Genomic DNA, 15,656 nt, shown 5'->3' with positions numbered 1-15,656 from the left:
TATAGAGGATGTTTGGGAGATTCATAGAATCATAGTGTCTCCAGAGTTAACTTCTCTCCCCAGTATTCTACCACCCCAAGTTTGGGTCACAAATATTTAAAAGTAGTACATTGCTGCTTCTGAATAGTTCGAGGGTGGTGGATTAGAACAGTTCCAAAAAAGCTTTGAGAAAAAAAGGGTACTGGGGGAAGAGATCAAGAGGAACAAATTGAGAGAGAGCCGTGTGAGAACATTTAGTTTCCTTATGGTAGATCCTCAAAACGAAGTGAGGAAGTCTTTTAGGAAGCTTGTGAAAAATTTTGCTGGGTGGCATAAAAATAAGAGAAATTGTCCAGAGCAAAATGTCATGGTGGCACCAGCCTGTTACGTACCAGAAAATGTTCGTGACTATGTCTTCTGTTATGCATCCTTAACCTCATATTTCCCTCCATTAGCATTCACCTCTGCTAGTAGCACTTCAGTAATTACTGTGGCTGGCCAATATATCAATACAGTGGTACCTTGGGTTACATACGCTTCAGGTTACATACTCTTCAGTTACAGACTCCGCTAACCCAGAAATATTACCTCGGGTTAAGAACTTTGCTTCAGGATGAGAACAGAAATCGTGCTCCGGCGGCGCGGCAGCAGTAGGAGGCCCCATTAGCTAAAGTGGTGCTTCAGGTTAAGAACAGTTTCAGGATAAGAACGGACCTCCGGAATGAATTAAGTACTTAACCCAAGGTACCACTGTATATCATCCAAAACCGGTTTGAAGGCCATATCATGCCCTCAGTTGCAGTGGAGGACCATTGTCTCATTGGCAGTGTTGAAATAAGCAGTAAATTCAGTTGGCTTTGGTACACAGAGAGGAGGGGGAAGCCATCTTGTTCTTTGCATTAGGCCTCAAAATGCCTTTGGCCAGGCCTGTCTTACAGTCCTGTTAGGATTGCTTCCATCAGTGCAAGAGATTCTTAGACCAGCGGGAGCAGAGGAATGAAGGGCAGGCAAAGGAATGCTGGCGGAGACAAGACTAGCCTGTGGGGAGCTTTTCTATGGGGATCTAGGGCCAAAAACCAGGGCCAAATTGCACAAACTCCATTGCATTTTACTTTTCTCCCTGAGAGTTTTATCTAAAGTTGAAAAGCAGCTTTTAAAAACGAAGGACGGGTGGGAGACTGTCCTGCACAGAAAAAAGAGACATGGGAGCTATTAACTTTTCTCCTTTGTGCTATTTTTTCCCCAGTCAGGATATAAGCTGTTTTTCTCCTTATGGGGGTGGGGAACAAATGGGGGCCTGTTCTTTTCCACCTGTGTGATGAAAAGCAGCTGGGAGGCAAATTTATGGCATGGGGAACAGCCCAAAGGGAATGAACAGCTTATCAACCAATCAATCATCAATCATTTTATTTGTATGCCACCTTTCCAAAGTTAAAACCATGCTCAAGGCGGCTTAACAAGATATAAAAAATTACATAACTGCAAACAGTAGTCATAAACAATAAACACAACACAACAAACAAAGCTGATGCTCTGCTCAAGACTGTAGTCTCCTATACTCTTTCAGTTAACACAAAACATCAGAGGGGAGATTATATACAGCTGCTCGTTATTTGTCATTTGGCCTTTGAGAGAATTGGCTATGAGAACAAATCCCAAGCCCGTACTGAAATGGAATAATGAAGGAATAGAGCCAACTCTGTTCACCCCCAGCTAGCAGGGACCGTGGTCAAGCATGATGGGATCTGTAGTCCAGCAACATTTGAGGAGCCACAGGTTAGCTACTCGCGAACATAACCTTTACTCTGAAGGGAAGGGGAGTCATTTTGTGGCTGGGGTGTGGATGGTGGCCACAGGATGAAACATCTTGGGTTGTTTGGTAGCACCATGTTCCTGAAGCGACAAAATTTGCTGTACTTAGGACTTTTGCTCTCTGAGTTGTTCCGCTGTTTCTAGGCGGGGTTGGGGCTGGTGCCAACATAACTTGGAAGTACTTGGCGCCTGATCTGAGACACGAATGTGACCACAGACTAAGGGATATATGCTTCCCTCAGCCTTTCACCTACATTTACTTCCCCATGGGGCTTTGCTGTTCATTCTAGTTGCACTTTGGAGAGGAAGGCTTCATAACATTCTGTACATTTTGCCTCTGGGGCTGGCACTGTCAACAACTTGGCAAGACAGTGGTCACCAACTTTCCAGTTTACAGGTACTCTTAATGCAACATTACTGAACTGCAGTAAATGTAATTAAATTAAATCTGATTGCTGCAAATGTACACTGAGCTTTACATCTTTTAACTGGATTCCAATAATATTTTTTAGCAAAAAGCTGGTGGAATTCTCAACAGCAGGGTGGGGAGCATTAGTGTTCTTATTCTATTGTTCTCAGTGTGACAGGTTGCCTCTCTTGGTAGGACCTGGCAATTCTCCTGTAGGATGAGCCAACTCTGCTGCCATCTGAGATCTGCGCCCAAGTGAGAGACTTGAGAGATCCTGATTTGCCCTTGTTAGGCAGATTGATATTGATGAGATGAAAATGGTTTGAATCTTCTGCAAGCTTTTTGACCCCTACAATAGGGTGTATGCTGTTGTTGTTGACAAAGTTATTGATAATTTAGAATAAAAGAATCATACTTAAGGGCTGTTCTATATCCAGATGTGCTGATTTTAAACCCTTTAGTGGCCAGCCTAAAAATGCAAAACAAATCCTTACTGTTCATTTGATTTGACTCTGAGAATTGCAGATTTCAGGCAAAGTAAACAGTAAAACATTTTAGTTAGGCATTGGTCTCTGTTCTGAATGCTTTAAATTTTAAAATTAAATGTATATTTTCATTTTCAGTGTATGTTAGTCTAGTCTAACTCTGGTCATTGTTTTACAGATAAAAATATGAAAAGGGTCTGTAATATGGATCCTATAATTCAAGAACAACCTTACACAAGCTGGTACCCTCCAGGCATTTTGGACTACAATTCCCATCAGCCCCAACCTCCATGACTGTGCTGACCAGGACTGATGGGAGTTATAGTCCAAAACATCTGAAGGCCACCAGGCTAAGCAAAGCTGCTCCAGCAATATAGCAATTTATTATTATTTTTGCATTGTCTTCTCATCTCTGTGAGCTGGATTTTCTGTGTACTCTGTTTCTGAACCAGCAAGAACATTGTGCAGGTTTTGCATTTGTCAATTGCCCATCACAGCCTCACTGTCAATCTGCACATTAGATCTGCCAGCATCATGCCACACATCTCTGCGCTGAAGAAGTGTCATGCTACAAGTGCATGGAACACAGGGGAAGTGGGGTGCTAAATAAAACTTGATTTTCCCCCCTTATTTTACAACAGTGCCTTCCAATTGAAATAACAAATACCTCTTGTTTCAGATACGACAGCTGCAGAACACTCCAGATTTTGGAAATTTGGGGCTGGCAACCCTAGATACGCACGAACAAACTGCAACTGCTTGTGGATCCACAAAGGTAAAGTGAGAATGCAGCATTTTGCAAAATATTTCAGTGCTGTACCCAGTGCTTTTTTCTAGGTGCCAGTACTCACCATGAAGTTGTTACAGTAAGTGTGGAATTTTGGAACAAGAAGGAGACAAACTGAAATTGCAGAGTTTTGAAAAATTAAAAAACAAAGTGAGAGATTGGCTTCATTATTATCAGATAATGGAGACATATAACTTAGATAAGAAAATTGGCTTCCAGGTGGAAAAGTCAAAATTAGAAACAGAACTGTTAGAACCTAAAACTAAGAACTTGTCAAGAATGTATAACTTGCTGTTGAAATGGAATACTCAGGATGAAACGGTAAAATCTGTCATGATTAAATGGGCACAGGATGTTGGACATAATATTATGTTTGCTGACTGGGAACAGTTATGGACCACAGGTATGAAGTTTACGGCATGTAATGCCCTAAGAGAGAATATTATGAAAATGATATACAGGTGGTACATGACCCCAGTCAAGCTTGCAAAAATCTATCATTTGCCCGATAATAAATGTTGGAAATGTAAAGAAATTGAAGGTACATTCTTTCACCTTTGGTGGACATGCCCAAAGATTAAGGCTTTCTGGGAAATGATATATAATGAACTGAAAAAGGTATTTAAGTATACCTTCCTGAAGAAACCAGAGGCCTTTCTCCTGGGCATTGTCGGCCAATTGGTGCCAAAGAGGGACAGAACTTTCTTTATGTATGCTACTACAGCAGCAAGAATACTCATCGCTAAGTATTGGAAGACACAAGATCTACCCACTCTGGAAGAATGGCAGATGAAGGTGATCGACTACATGGAATTGGCTGAAATGACTGGCAGAATCCGAGACCAGGGAGAAGAGTCAGTGAAAGAAGACTGGAAGAAATTTAAAGACTATTTAAAGCAATATTGTAAAATTAATGAATGTTAGAAGGATGTTGGAGAGAAACTAAGTGGTTTCCAGCTGTAATGCTTTAGGAGACATGAAAAAAAAGATTTACAAATAGGTAAAAGTTTAATGGTAAGAATTTGCTGAACTAACAAACTGAATTGGAATACAGGGAGGGGAGGTGTGAGGAGGTCTGAGGAAATAAGTGTACGGAAGTTATGTTATTGAAAACTAATGTGTGTTTTTAATTGTTTTTTATTTTGTATATTTAGTTTTCATTTTTTGCTATATTTTAAAAACTTTCAATAAATATCTTTTTTTTTTTAAAAAAAGAAGTTGTTACAGTAAGTGTCACACTTTTTAACAACGAAAAAAGAGGTGCCGGTACTGCATACACTTGAGTGCCTCCTTTAAAAAAGCACTGTTCCTTGGAATTGTACACAGTTTTCTCTGCGGCAGCAAAAAGGCATTCTAGGTTAGTCCAATCGCAGACCCAGTGTATCCTTTAAGAAGGCTGCAGCTGCTTCTTAGTCACCTCTTCAGACATAAAGAATTGTGCAGATAATCTCAGGTGTTTATTTTTTATAAAATTTTTATTGGTTTTTCACAGTTTTTATAAACACAAACAATACACAATACAAACAAACAAGCACACAAACAAACATGTATAATTTCATACCCTTTTTTCTTAAACCTTACTTCACCGACTTCCCCATACCTCCCCTTTCTACATCCCAATTTCCAAATTTGTTTCAGCAAATCCTAGCCCTTGGTTTTATCAAATTTTCCCCTTATTCTTTTCTTTTACTTAATCTTTTACGGCTGTAATCCCCTTTTTTTCTAAAACCTCAACATTTCAGCATTCATTAATTTTACAATACTTCTTAAGATAAATTTTGAATTTTTTCCAATCTTCATCCGCCGTCTCTTTCCCCTGGTCACGGATTCTGCCGGTCATTTCAACCAGTCCCATATAGTCTATCACCTTCATCTGCCATTCTTCCAGAGTGGGTAGATCTTGAGTCTTCCAATGCTTTGCGATGAGTACTCTTGCTGCTGTGGTAGCGTACATAAAAAAAGTTCTGTCTTTCTTTGACACCAATTGGCCGACAATGCCCAAGAGAAAGGCCTCTGGTTTCTTAGGGAAAGTACATTTAAGTACCTTTTTCATTTCATTATATATCATTTCCCAGAAAACCTTAATCTTCGGGCACGTCCACCAAAGGTGATAGAAAGTACAGTACCTTCAATTTCTTTACATTTCCAACACTTATTGTCAGGCAAATGGTAGATTTTTGCTAGCTTGACTGGGGTCATGTACCACCTATAGATCATTTTCATAATATTTTCCTTTAAGGCATTACATGCCGTAAATTTCAAACCGGTGGTCCACAACTGTTCCCAGTCAGCAAACATGATGTTATGACCAATGTCCTGTGCCCACTTAATCATAGCTGATTTAACTGTTTCATCTTGTGTATTCCATTTCAGCAACAAGTTATACATTCTTAACAAATTCTTAGCATTGGGTTCTAACAGTTCTGTTTCTAATTTTGATTTCTCCACCTGGAAGCCAATTTTCCTGTCTTGTTTATAAACCTCCATTATTTGATAATAGTGGAGCCAGTCTCGTACTTTAGCCTTCAATTTCTCATAACTCTGTAATTTCAATTTATCACCCTCTTGTTCCAAAATTTCCCAATATCTTGGCCATTTAGCCTCCATGTTGAGTTTTTCCACAGCTTTAGCCTCCATTGGCGACAACCACCTTGGGGTTTTATTTTCCAACAAATCTTTATATCTGATCCAGACATTGTATAATGCTTTCCTAACGGTATGATTTTTGAAAGCTTTGTGCGCTTTAACCTTATCATACCATAGATATGCATGCCATCCAAATACATTATTAAAACCTTCCAAGTCCAAGTCCTCTCAGGTGTTTACATCAGCAGAAGGGACCCCAAAGGGAAGAATTTTAATTTACCTCTCACAGAGGAAGTCATTTGGCCATTGCTCTCCAAAGTACAGTATTGACAGGCATTTGAGGTTGATTGAGCAGCTATGAACTAGGCAGGAAAGTGAATCAGACTGGAATGGCTTAAAGTAAAGGTACCCCTGCCCATACGGGCCAGTCGTGTCCGATTCTAGGGTTGTGCACACATCTCACTTGCGATCGGCAAGCCCTGGGCGCTGAGGTTTTACCCACAGCGCCACCCGTGTCCCCTGGACTGGCTTACAGACAGGGAAATAAACCAAATGAGATTTATTAGCACTCAAAATGGAATTTGGACACTTTTAAAATGGAGGTCAGAAATGTCAGGTCTGCTGCCATAAGCCAGGCTAACCACATCATTTGGGCAAGAATCCCTCTTTCAACCTGTGTTCGGGGCTGTGAAAATGCAGTGGACTATCTACAGCCTCAGAGACTTTTTACATCTTTCCCAAGTCAGTCAAGGACTTGAAGCCCTCATGGTGCCAAAAACTGCCCTTGTGGGTTAAAATGACAATTTAGCAGTGAATTTCTCTTTGACTGTTTGACTTGGCCTTCTTGGTTGATTGATGACATGTCAGTTTTGAAATCTCCCTAGGCAAGCGTCTTTGCCCTTCTCTTTGGCTCCAGATGTCTGGCCCTCCTCCGTGTTTACTGGAACATACTAGTTTGCCCCAAAGTTGCTTAATTTCTGTGCTGATGCCAGCAGAAGACCAAATTATGTGGTTCAGATTTTTAGGTGCAGAAATTAAAATCTTTCCCTATTTTAATATATCTAGTATCTATATTTTATTCCAACAGGACTTTGGGAACTGACTGTTTTAAAAGGGAAGGGCTTTAATAGTGCCATCCTGGTTTTATTATCTGTATTTTAATAGATTTGTTTTATTAACATTGTTTTAATTCTATTAGAGTTTAATGACTGTTAAACCATTATCTTTTATATGTTTTTAGCTTTTTGGATTTCCCCCCTATGTTTTAATTTGTGTAGGAATACAAATAAATATAATGAGGGCTTTTTTTCAGCTGGAATTCTAAGAGAACAAGGGGGAAATTCATGGTGGGTCCCGGCATCTCTTTTTCTAGAAAAATAGCACTGAATATAATACAGTCAAACCTCGGAACTTGAAAGTAATCCATTCTGGAAGACCATTCAAGTTCCAAAATATTTGAGTTCCGAGGCACGGCTTCCAATTGGTTGCAAGAGCTTACACTCAAGTGGAAGCCGTGTCGGACGTTCGAGTTCCAAGGAACGTTCGAAAACTGGAACACCCACTTCCAGGTTTTCGGAGTTCGGGAACTGAAACATTCGGCAACAGAGCCGCTTGAGTTTCAAGGTTTGACTGTAATAATAATAATAATATATTTTTTTACAATCTGGGAGGCTTTTCTTTAAAATAGGGACATTTTGGTTAAATGATCCACAAAAAACTTTTCACATTGGAGCTCTGCAGCAAGCACACAGGGGTCAGTGCCTCTTGAGACTCAGTTAATGACCAGAAGGCCAGTTTGCTTCACTGGACAGAACTGGACTCGAAACAATGATTTTATTTAACATCCTGTGCCGATCAAGGCTTATTTTAATTATTTTCAGGGAGATAAGATATCTTGCAATCTTTGTCTAACAAACTCCGTTCTTCAGTTATTCACCTTACTTGCTGTTTCAGAAGCCTCCATGAAAATGAAACTGTCATACACTGGAAGCTTGCCTGTCCCCTTTGCTTTTTCACTTTATACCGTCTGGTTAAATTTGCCCTCCTTGGATGGTCTTTTTGTTAGCAGCATTGATTTACACTGTTTTAATCACCTGTTTAAGTGTCTTTTTTCATTCTGACCAGTTTATTATCGTTCTAGTATTGTTGTTGTTTTTTTAAAGAGAATTTATTGTTAGCTGCCTTGAGTGCTATATTTCCAGGGGAAAGTGGAATATAAATTATGCCACTCAATAATATGTAAAATAATCAAACTGAACAGAACAAAAAAGTAGTTTGAGAAATCAGATGTCAAAGGAGGCAAATCACTTTTTAAATTAGATGCCTCCTATTTGAAAGCGGGGAGATGGCAGTTGTGAAGGAACAGCTATTAGAGTGGGTGGCAGCCTTGGCTGGTACTGTTGCACAGGAACAGTGTAAAAACGTCTGGCTGGTATCTCTGGTAATTGTGTTTTTCTTTTCTTCTGCTTCCACTTTCCTCCAGGGCCTTCTCCATTTTGTGAGGATATTGTAACACTGGATTCAAATGTCTTAAGCTTCGCCTTAATCATGCTTTAGAGACAAGAAGGACATGAGGAGCCCCACAAGGGCAACCATCATGGGTCCTACACAGCTCGTGGCACAGAATCATGGGAAGAAGGCATGTGCTTTTGGCATGGAGGAAAAAGGGTTTGCACTTTTCCATGGCTCAGAGATCCCACCTGAGCACATAGGTGAGACCCAGACCCTTGTTTCAGCCACTCAGTGCAAATGCTTTGAGCAGAGTTTAGGCTTTGAAATTTATATATTACACCAAACAGGGTGACAGACAGAAGTAGTGGAATTAATCTGCACTGTACCACCTCAGATTGAAAGTGTGTGTGTGTGTGTGTGTGTGTGTGTGTGTGTGTGTGTGTGTCATTTCTTTAAATGCTTCCTCGCAATTTTTGTTTTAAGTGCACAACTCCCTGCAGGAAGTAAATGATGGATAATAATAATTTTAAAAAAAGGATGGAGAAAAAAGTTTAGCCGTGAATAGGGCCTACACTTGAGTAAATACACTCTTTGCGTCTAGATTTGAGAAAGTGATGGGGGAACTGTGGGAGGCAGAAAGAGAGAGAAGCTGGAGATATGCTCGTTCCCCATTTACTTCTTTTTTGTTGTTTCAAAAGCCTGCATTAACTGTTTGCCCAGAGGAACAACAGCAACAAAATGTGTGCAGCATAGGAAGCAATGGGTAGAATTCAATGCTACTCTATTACGAGCGTTTCTTCTGCACAAACATTTCAGCTTCCTAGATGGAACAAGCCCTTGTCTCCTTGTCTGGAGCCAGTGTGCTGTAGTGGTTAAGAGCGGTGGACTTGTAATCTGGTGAACCAGGTTCGTGTCTCCGCTCCTCCACCTGCATCTGTACCTTGGGCTAGTCACACTTCTCTGAAGTCTCTTAGCCTTACGCACCTCACAGAGTGTTTGTTGTGGGGGAGGAAGGGAAAGGAGAATGTTAGCCGCTTTGAGACTCCTTAGGGTAGTGATAAAGTGGGATATCAAATCCAAACTCCTCTTCTTCCTTCCCTCACACACTCGTCTGGGGGTTCTCCCTACCCCATTCCCAGCCAGTTTTGGGGCAGACAGGACAGGAAGGGCAGGGGATATTTTGTGCAAGCAGAAGTCCTTGCTCAAGGCTTCTGCTGACAGGATTCCTTAGGTGAATCCCACCCACTGTATTTCTCAGCCATTCATAAAAGCTATAGCTGACTTCAGCTAAGGAGGAAGGAACAATGCTGCCCTCTGGTGACTGGCTCACAGAAAAAACTCTGAACCATGTTAGGAGAGCAAACCTTTTAGTGTAAAGTGTAGTTAGTGTAAAATTCCTACCTATTTTGCCCTTCCTCACACTCCATACTTAGCTCAGGGACCTCAGAACCTTAAGACCGTATGGCATTAGCTGTCAGGTTCTGGCAAGTCCTTATTCCTGAAAGAGGAAGTTCAAGACACTTGTCACAGGGTTTGTTTGCATGCTTATACAGTCGTACCTTGTTTTGCGAATGGGATCTGTGCATGCGCGAGCGGCAAACCCGGAAGTAACCCGTCCTGGTACTTCTGGGTTTGCCGCAGACGTTCGCCGGAATGGACGCTAGACGAGGCGGACGTTCGTGGAGGTATTACACATATTTTTTAATTGTTATGTTTTCTTGTTTGAATTGACTCTGAGAAATATTAGTGTAACCCCATCGCTCTAGAACTGTGTGAGAAAGACTTTGCTAAACTAGAGGAGGAAGAATCTGCACCTGCTTTCGGCCTAGGTCCTTATGTGCTTTTATTGGACTGAGATGTGGAGTTTGAGATTTCTCTGTGCTCAGCCTTATGCGAGGAAGGACTGCTATAATTTGCCTTGTGAGGCATGGTCTTCCTTTGTTTTCTGGATGAAATCTTACAGCCTCTCTTTCCCTACCCCTTCCATCCTTATCTGTGTTTACAGAAACACCCCCTCTGAAACGGAAGAAGGGGCCAGCCCCCAAGATGCTCGGCAACGAGGTGTGCAGAGTGTGTGGTGACAAGGCCTCAGGCTTCCACTACAATGTCCTCAGCTGCGAGGGCTGCAAGGGCTTTTTCCGACGCAGTGTCATCAAGGGTGCCCAGTATGTTTGCAAGAATGGCGGCAGGTGTGAGATGGACATGTACATGCGGCGAAAGTGTCAGGAGTGCCGGTTGCGCAAATGCCACGAGGCAGGCATGCGAGAGCAATGTAGGTGACAAGAGCAGGGATGTGAGGCCAGAGAATGGGTAGGAGCAATAAGGTGCTCCTTATTGCAATAGTCCATCTTACGCATAAAAAAAATCAGTGACTATATGTTAATAGAATCTGGCGTATGCTCAGAAAAAGTGTGAAATTGTATAATAATATTTGCTTAAGTTGAAAATGTAATATTCCAATTTTCATTGAGTTCAGAGGGTGGTATTCATCCAAGTTTTATTCAGAGACCAATTAAAACAAATGGGACTAAATTAGGTCCATTGGGCAAGTTAAAAGATGGGCAATCTCAAGCAGGGTGAGGGGATGAGCAGGTAATTGCAAGGAAATATGAAGAGGGATAGATATATGAAGGGCACATTAAGTGTAGCCTTTAAATGCCTTTAGGCAGCTGTACATACACAATGGGGGGTGGGAATCTTTCACAGCCATGAGATCTAGAAAGCTGTATTTAAAGGGGGGGAGGAGAGAGCAGAAAATCTCAGGAGACCTGATTTTGCCCTGTGTAATCTTTTGTTGGTGCATGAAATGTGAATAGGCTGCTTGTATAGGAGCCATATAAATAAAAGGTGCGTTTGTCAGTTTGTCAGTATAGGGCAAGCTGATGAGGTGGATGCCAACCCCAAATGTGGAGTTGCCACCTAGGAAATAATAAATGTTGAGACACTTTGCTTCCATCCTGTAGCAAAGCTTTCACTAATTTAGTGATTGTGTACTTTGTGTAACCAGCTGTCCCCTCACTTCTCCCTTTCTGTGCTGCACTTTTAGGTGTTCTCTCTGAAGAACAAATCCAGCTGAAGAAGTTGAAGAAGCAGGAGGACGATCAATCTCGGATGGTAGTTGTGCGCCAGAGCTCATTATCCCCCCCAAATACCCCTCCTAAAATGACACCGGAGCAGCTTGACATGATAGAAAAGCTTGTGGCAGCTCAACAGCAGTGTAATCGGCGCTCCTTCACAGACAGACTCAAAGTGACGGTAAAAGCACAGTTTAGGTGGGGCTCTGAACTGGAGGGAGAAAACAGACCTTGCCTACCTTCAGTAAAGCTCCCCTTTGAATAACTTAAGTTGGCACGTTCATCAAATTGTATGTAGGGGTGGGGTGGGGGGATATCCCATACTCAACAGGGATGGTGTCATTTTCTGATATAGTCGTACCTCGGCTCCCAAACACCTTGGGAGTTGAACGTTCTGGCTCCCAAATGATCAAAAACCAGAAGTGAGTGTTCCAGTTTTCGAATGTTCTTTTGGAAGCCGAACGTCTGACAGGGCTTCCGTGGCTTCCAATTGGCTGCAGGAACTTCCTGCAGCCAATCAGAAGCCGCGCTTTGGAAGTCAACCATTTTGGAAGTCGAACGGACTTCCAGAATGGATTCTGTTTGACCTCTGAGGTACGACTGTACTTCTCATTGATTCCTGAATTGCAGAGGGTTGGACTAGATCCTTGGATCCCTTCCAAGGGACCCTTGGATCTCTTCCAAGGGACCCTTGGATCCCTTCCAACTCTACGATTCTTTGATTCTCATGGATCTCAAAGGGTCCTGCATGTCCCAAGCTTGTAGACCCTGGGAGGAGTTTGTTTTTACCTTAGAGCAAATGGGGTCAGAATGCTGATGCCCAATGGAATTGTGGACTTAAGGTGCTGACCATGGATCATGTGGCTTTTGGGGTTCTAGAATAACTAGCCACAGACTGCTGAACAGGAAAGAATAGTGGGGCTGTTTGGATTGGGTCTATATAAGAGATATGAGATGATGTAGAAGAAATAGGATATTTCTCATTCATTTCAGGAGACTTTCTGCTTTTCCCTTCCAACCTTTATCAGACTCTTTCTTCCTTTTCTCCCCATGGCTTTCCCATGAAAACTTCAGCCGTGGCCTCAGATTTCAGATCCTCTTCACCGCGAAGCACGACAGCAGCGTTTTGCTCATTTTACGGAGCTGGCAATCATTTCTGTACAGGAGATTGTGGACTTTGCAAAGCAGTTGCCAGGTTTCCTGGAGCTCACCAGGGAAGATCAGATTGCTCTTCTGAAGACTTCTACAATAGAGGTAAGACCTACACCCTACTGCTCTCATCAGAAGGAATGGCAGCTGTCACTGCAGTCATAAACAACGGTGACACCTGGCTGGTGAAAGCTTGTCAGGACAGGGCAGAATGTGCCCAGCCAACGTGCCGCCCAACAGGCTCCCGTACCGCCCAACAAACCCTTGTTGTGCCCTACGGCCCCCACCCCACCCATGCCTAGCCTACTGGTATCTGCCCCCAATTGAATGGCAGGCACCTCGATTGCCACTGCAAGAAGAGGCAGCTACAGGGGACCACTTTGGCAGGTGTTCCTATTGAGGCGGATGGGTTTGGTGTCATACCCATTTCCTGTAACAATGGCATTAAATAGTGAGTAAATTTGATTAATCAAATGTAGGAATTGCTCACCAAATTGTAATTTAGATAATAAAGATTTTTAAAATGCTCAGGAGCATTTTAAAGTCTTCGTGTGACACCTGGTTCTTTGCTGAGACAATGCTCTTCTACATCAGCTCATTTGGAGCTGTCCAGGGTCCTCGTTGCTGTTTACTGGAACCTACCATGACCAAATTAGTAGTAAATTGATTTGTCTTGAGCTGGCTGACTTTGACCTGACCTACTTAACCGGACCCAATTTACTGTAACCTGACCTGCCTTGTTGTAATTTGACCTACTTAACTGGACCTGACTTTTGCCTGCCTTTTCCCTTGCAGGCCACAAACCTTGACATAGTAAGAAAAGAAGCAGGTCTGAAAATTCCCTTCTGTGAGCACTTAATAGGATCCATGCCACTGTCTACTATCTTACTGAGGGCTATTGGTGCAGGGATGTGTCCTGCTAGTTTATTGCCGGACGTTTAATGACTTCTGTTTTCTACATTTAAGGTGATGCTGTTGGAGACATCTCGGCGTTACAATCCAGAAACAGAATGCATCACTTTTTTGAAGGACTTGAGTTATAATCGGGATGACTTTGCCAAAGCTGGTGAGCTAAACACAGTTTAGAGTATCAAGGAGATCTTTTTTCTTCTTCTTCACTGTGGGCAGCTTTTTTTTTAATGCTGAAAAAAAACAAAGCCCAGACTCTGCTCCAAAAGAAGTTAGTCCCTAAGTGCTCTAACTTGGCATTTTTACTCTCAGCTGCCCCTTTTAATATGGAAATTTCCACCATGGTTCATTCTATCCTGCTTTTGGAATTCCCAAGTGATTCCAGTGGGGTTTGATTTCTCTTGTACTTGAAAATATGTATTATTTTTTTTTTAGGCTTAAAGGGCTCTGTTTCGCTATTTTATTTATTTATTTATTTAATAACATTTACGTACCACTTGATTGTTAAAAACCTCAAAGCAATTTACAAGAAGATAAAACAAGAAAATCAATAAAAAAATTACAACTGTACTTTAAAACATACAAACATTAAAATACAAAAGTTAGGACTCCAAGTGGTACAGCAATAAAACCGTTAGCACATTTGCAAAGCGAAGCAGGGTCTGGTATGGTTTCAAATGGGATGGAGAACCACTTGCGGGTCAGACTACATGACTCTTGGGTCCCTTCCAACTCTACGATTCCATGACTCTACTAAAACTCGTTAAAATTAAGCAGGGCTGGCTAGCTTTTACAGTTACTCTAATTGGAACTAGTGTCACAGTGCCATGAATATAAGGTAGCAACTACTGAACAAAAACATGGGAAAGAATAGAGCACCATTAAGATTCAAAATGCCTTCATTATTATTTTTTTAAAATTTTTGCATTACATTAAAGCAATGTTGACTTTTAACTTCCTGCTTGCTGTCTTTTCCTCCCAGGCCTTCAGTTTGAGTTCATCAACCCCATCTTTGGATTTTCAAAGGGAATGAATGAACTGCAACTCAATGATGCTGAATATGCACTTTTAATTGCTATCAGCATTTTTTCTGCAGGTAAAAAGCCTGGGAGCTCATGTTGCTGAATCAAAAAAATAAGAGTTTGTATGTGGGAGCTTAATACCATTTTCTTATGAAGAAACACACATAGATAAAGCATAGAATAAGATTCTAATGATGATGCTGAAGGATAATTTGTGCTGTGAATTAATGTTCTGGATCATCGGTCTTTGAAACATACCGAGAACCAGGTGGAGGTCTTAACATATATAACTTGTCAACCTCCTGAGTCTCCGAGAGCAGAAGTAACTCACGAAAGAGTCCACTGTGACAATATGATAGAAAAACAACCCACTTAATATAATTGTTCTCATGGGGACTATAAATCTGTTCCTAAAAGAGGGTTGAGAAGTAAAAGATGCTCATAAAGCCTCTGATGAAAAATAGGGAATGTGGAAGACATAGTAATCACTTTATGGCTTGGAGGTATTCCTATTTCTTCAGTATCCAGTGCAGTAGCCTCCAGATGTTGTTGAATTATAACTCCCATAGCTGCTGATCTCCGGCTGGGGCTGATGGGAGTTGTGGTCCAACAGCATTTGGAGGGAACTATGCTGGTGACTCTTGTCCTATATCGTGGTGGGGGCAGGGAAGTAAGTCGTCTTGACATGGATATATGAAGTGGCTTAGCTTTGGTTCACTTTTTGGAGTTACAGCAGAATTTGGCCCATTGATTCTGTGCCCCCCCCCCGAAGACATAAACACCTAAGCCCCAGTTGTGTGAAAGTGTATGGAAATATATGAGTTGGGTGAGGATGTCACAGTGAAAATATTTCTCCTGTTTTGTTTTCTGGATGCTTTTTTTTATAAAAAAAATTATTATTAATGTTGTTTTCTGGATGCTTTGATACAGAGAAAAGTATTGCTGAAAGTAATAATAATAATTTAAAAAAATCTAGCCAAAGCTCAGCAGTTC

General features: G+C 41.5%; 1 protein-coding gene across 6 annotated transcripts in view; it reads left to right on the top strand.

The window, feature by feature from the left end:
* Positions 1-15,656, top strand: part of NR1H3 (nuclear receptor subfamily 1 group H member 3) — a 34,082-nt gene that overhangs the window by 13,320 nt on the left and 5,106 nt on the right. For 4 of the 6 annotated variants that reach the window (XM_082226070.1, XM_082226071.1, XM_082226066.1 and 1 more), the window contains exons 2-8: positions 3,365-3,460; positions 8,541-8,769; positions 10,515-10,781; positions 11,556-11,764; positions 12,658-12,837; positions 13,699-13,798; positions 14,624-14,737. In XM_082226070.1, the coding sequence (XP_082082196.1) occupies positions 8,628-8,769; positions 10,515-10,781; positions 11,556-11,764; positions 12,658-12,837; positions 13,699-13,798; positions 14,624-14,737 (1,012 nt within the window). In that variant the 5' untranslated portion in view covers positions 3,365-3,460; positions 8,541-8,627. Of the gene's footprint in view, positions 1-578; positions 1,756-1,799; positions 2,189-3,364; positions 3,461-8,540; positions 8,770-10,514; positions 10,782-11,555; positions 11,765-12,657; positions 12,838-13,698; positions 13,799-14,623; positions 14,738-15,656 lie in introns of those variants that run through there. The other 2 variants (XM_082226068.1, XM_082226067.1) reach the window with 2 other exon arrangements.

Source organism: Podarcis vaucheri (assembly GCF_965113315.1).
Source record: "Podarcis vaucheri genome assembly, chromosome: 1".
In the NCBI taxonomy this organism is placed as follows: domain Eukaryota; kingdom Metazoa; phylum Chordata; class Lepidosauria; order Squamata; family Lacertidae; genus Podarcis; species Podarcis vaucheri.
This window is presented reverse-complemented; position numbering and strand designations above follow the sequence as displayed.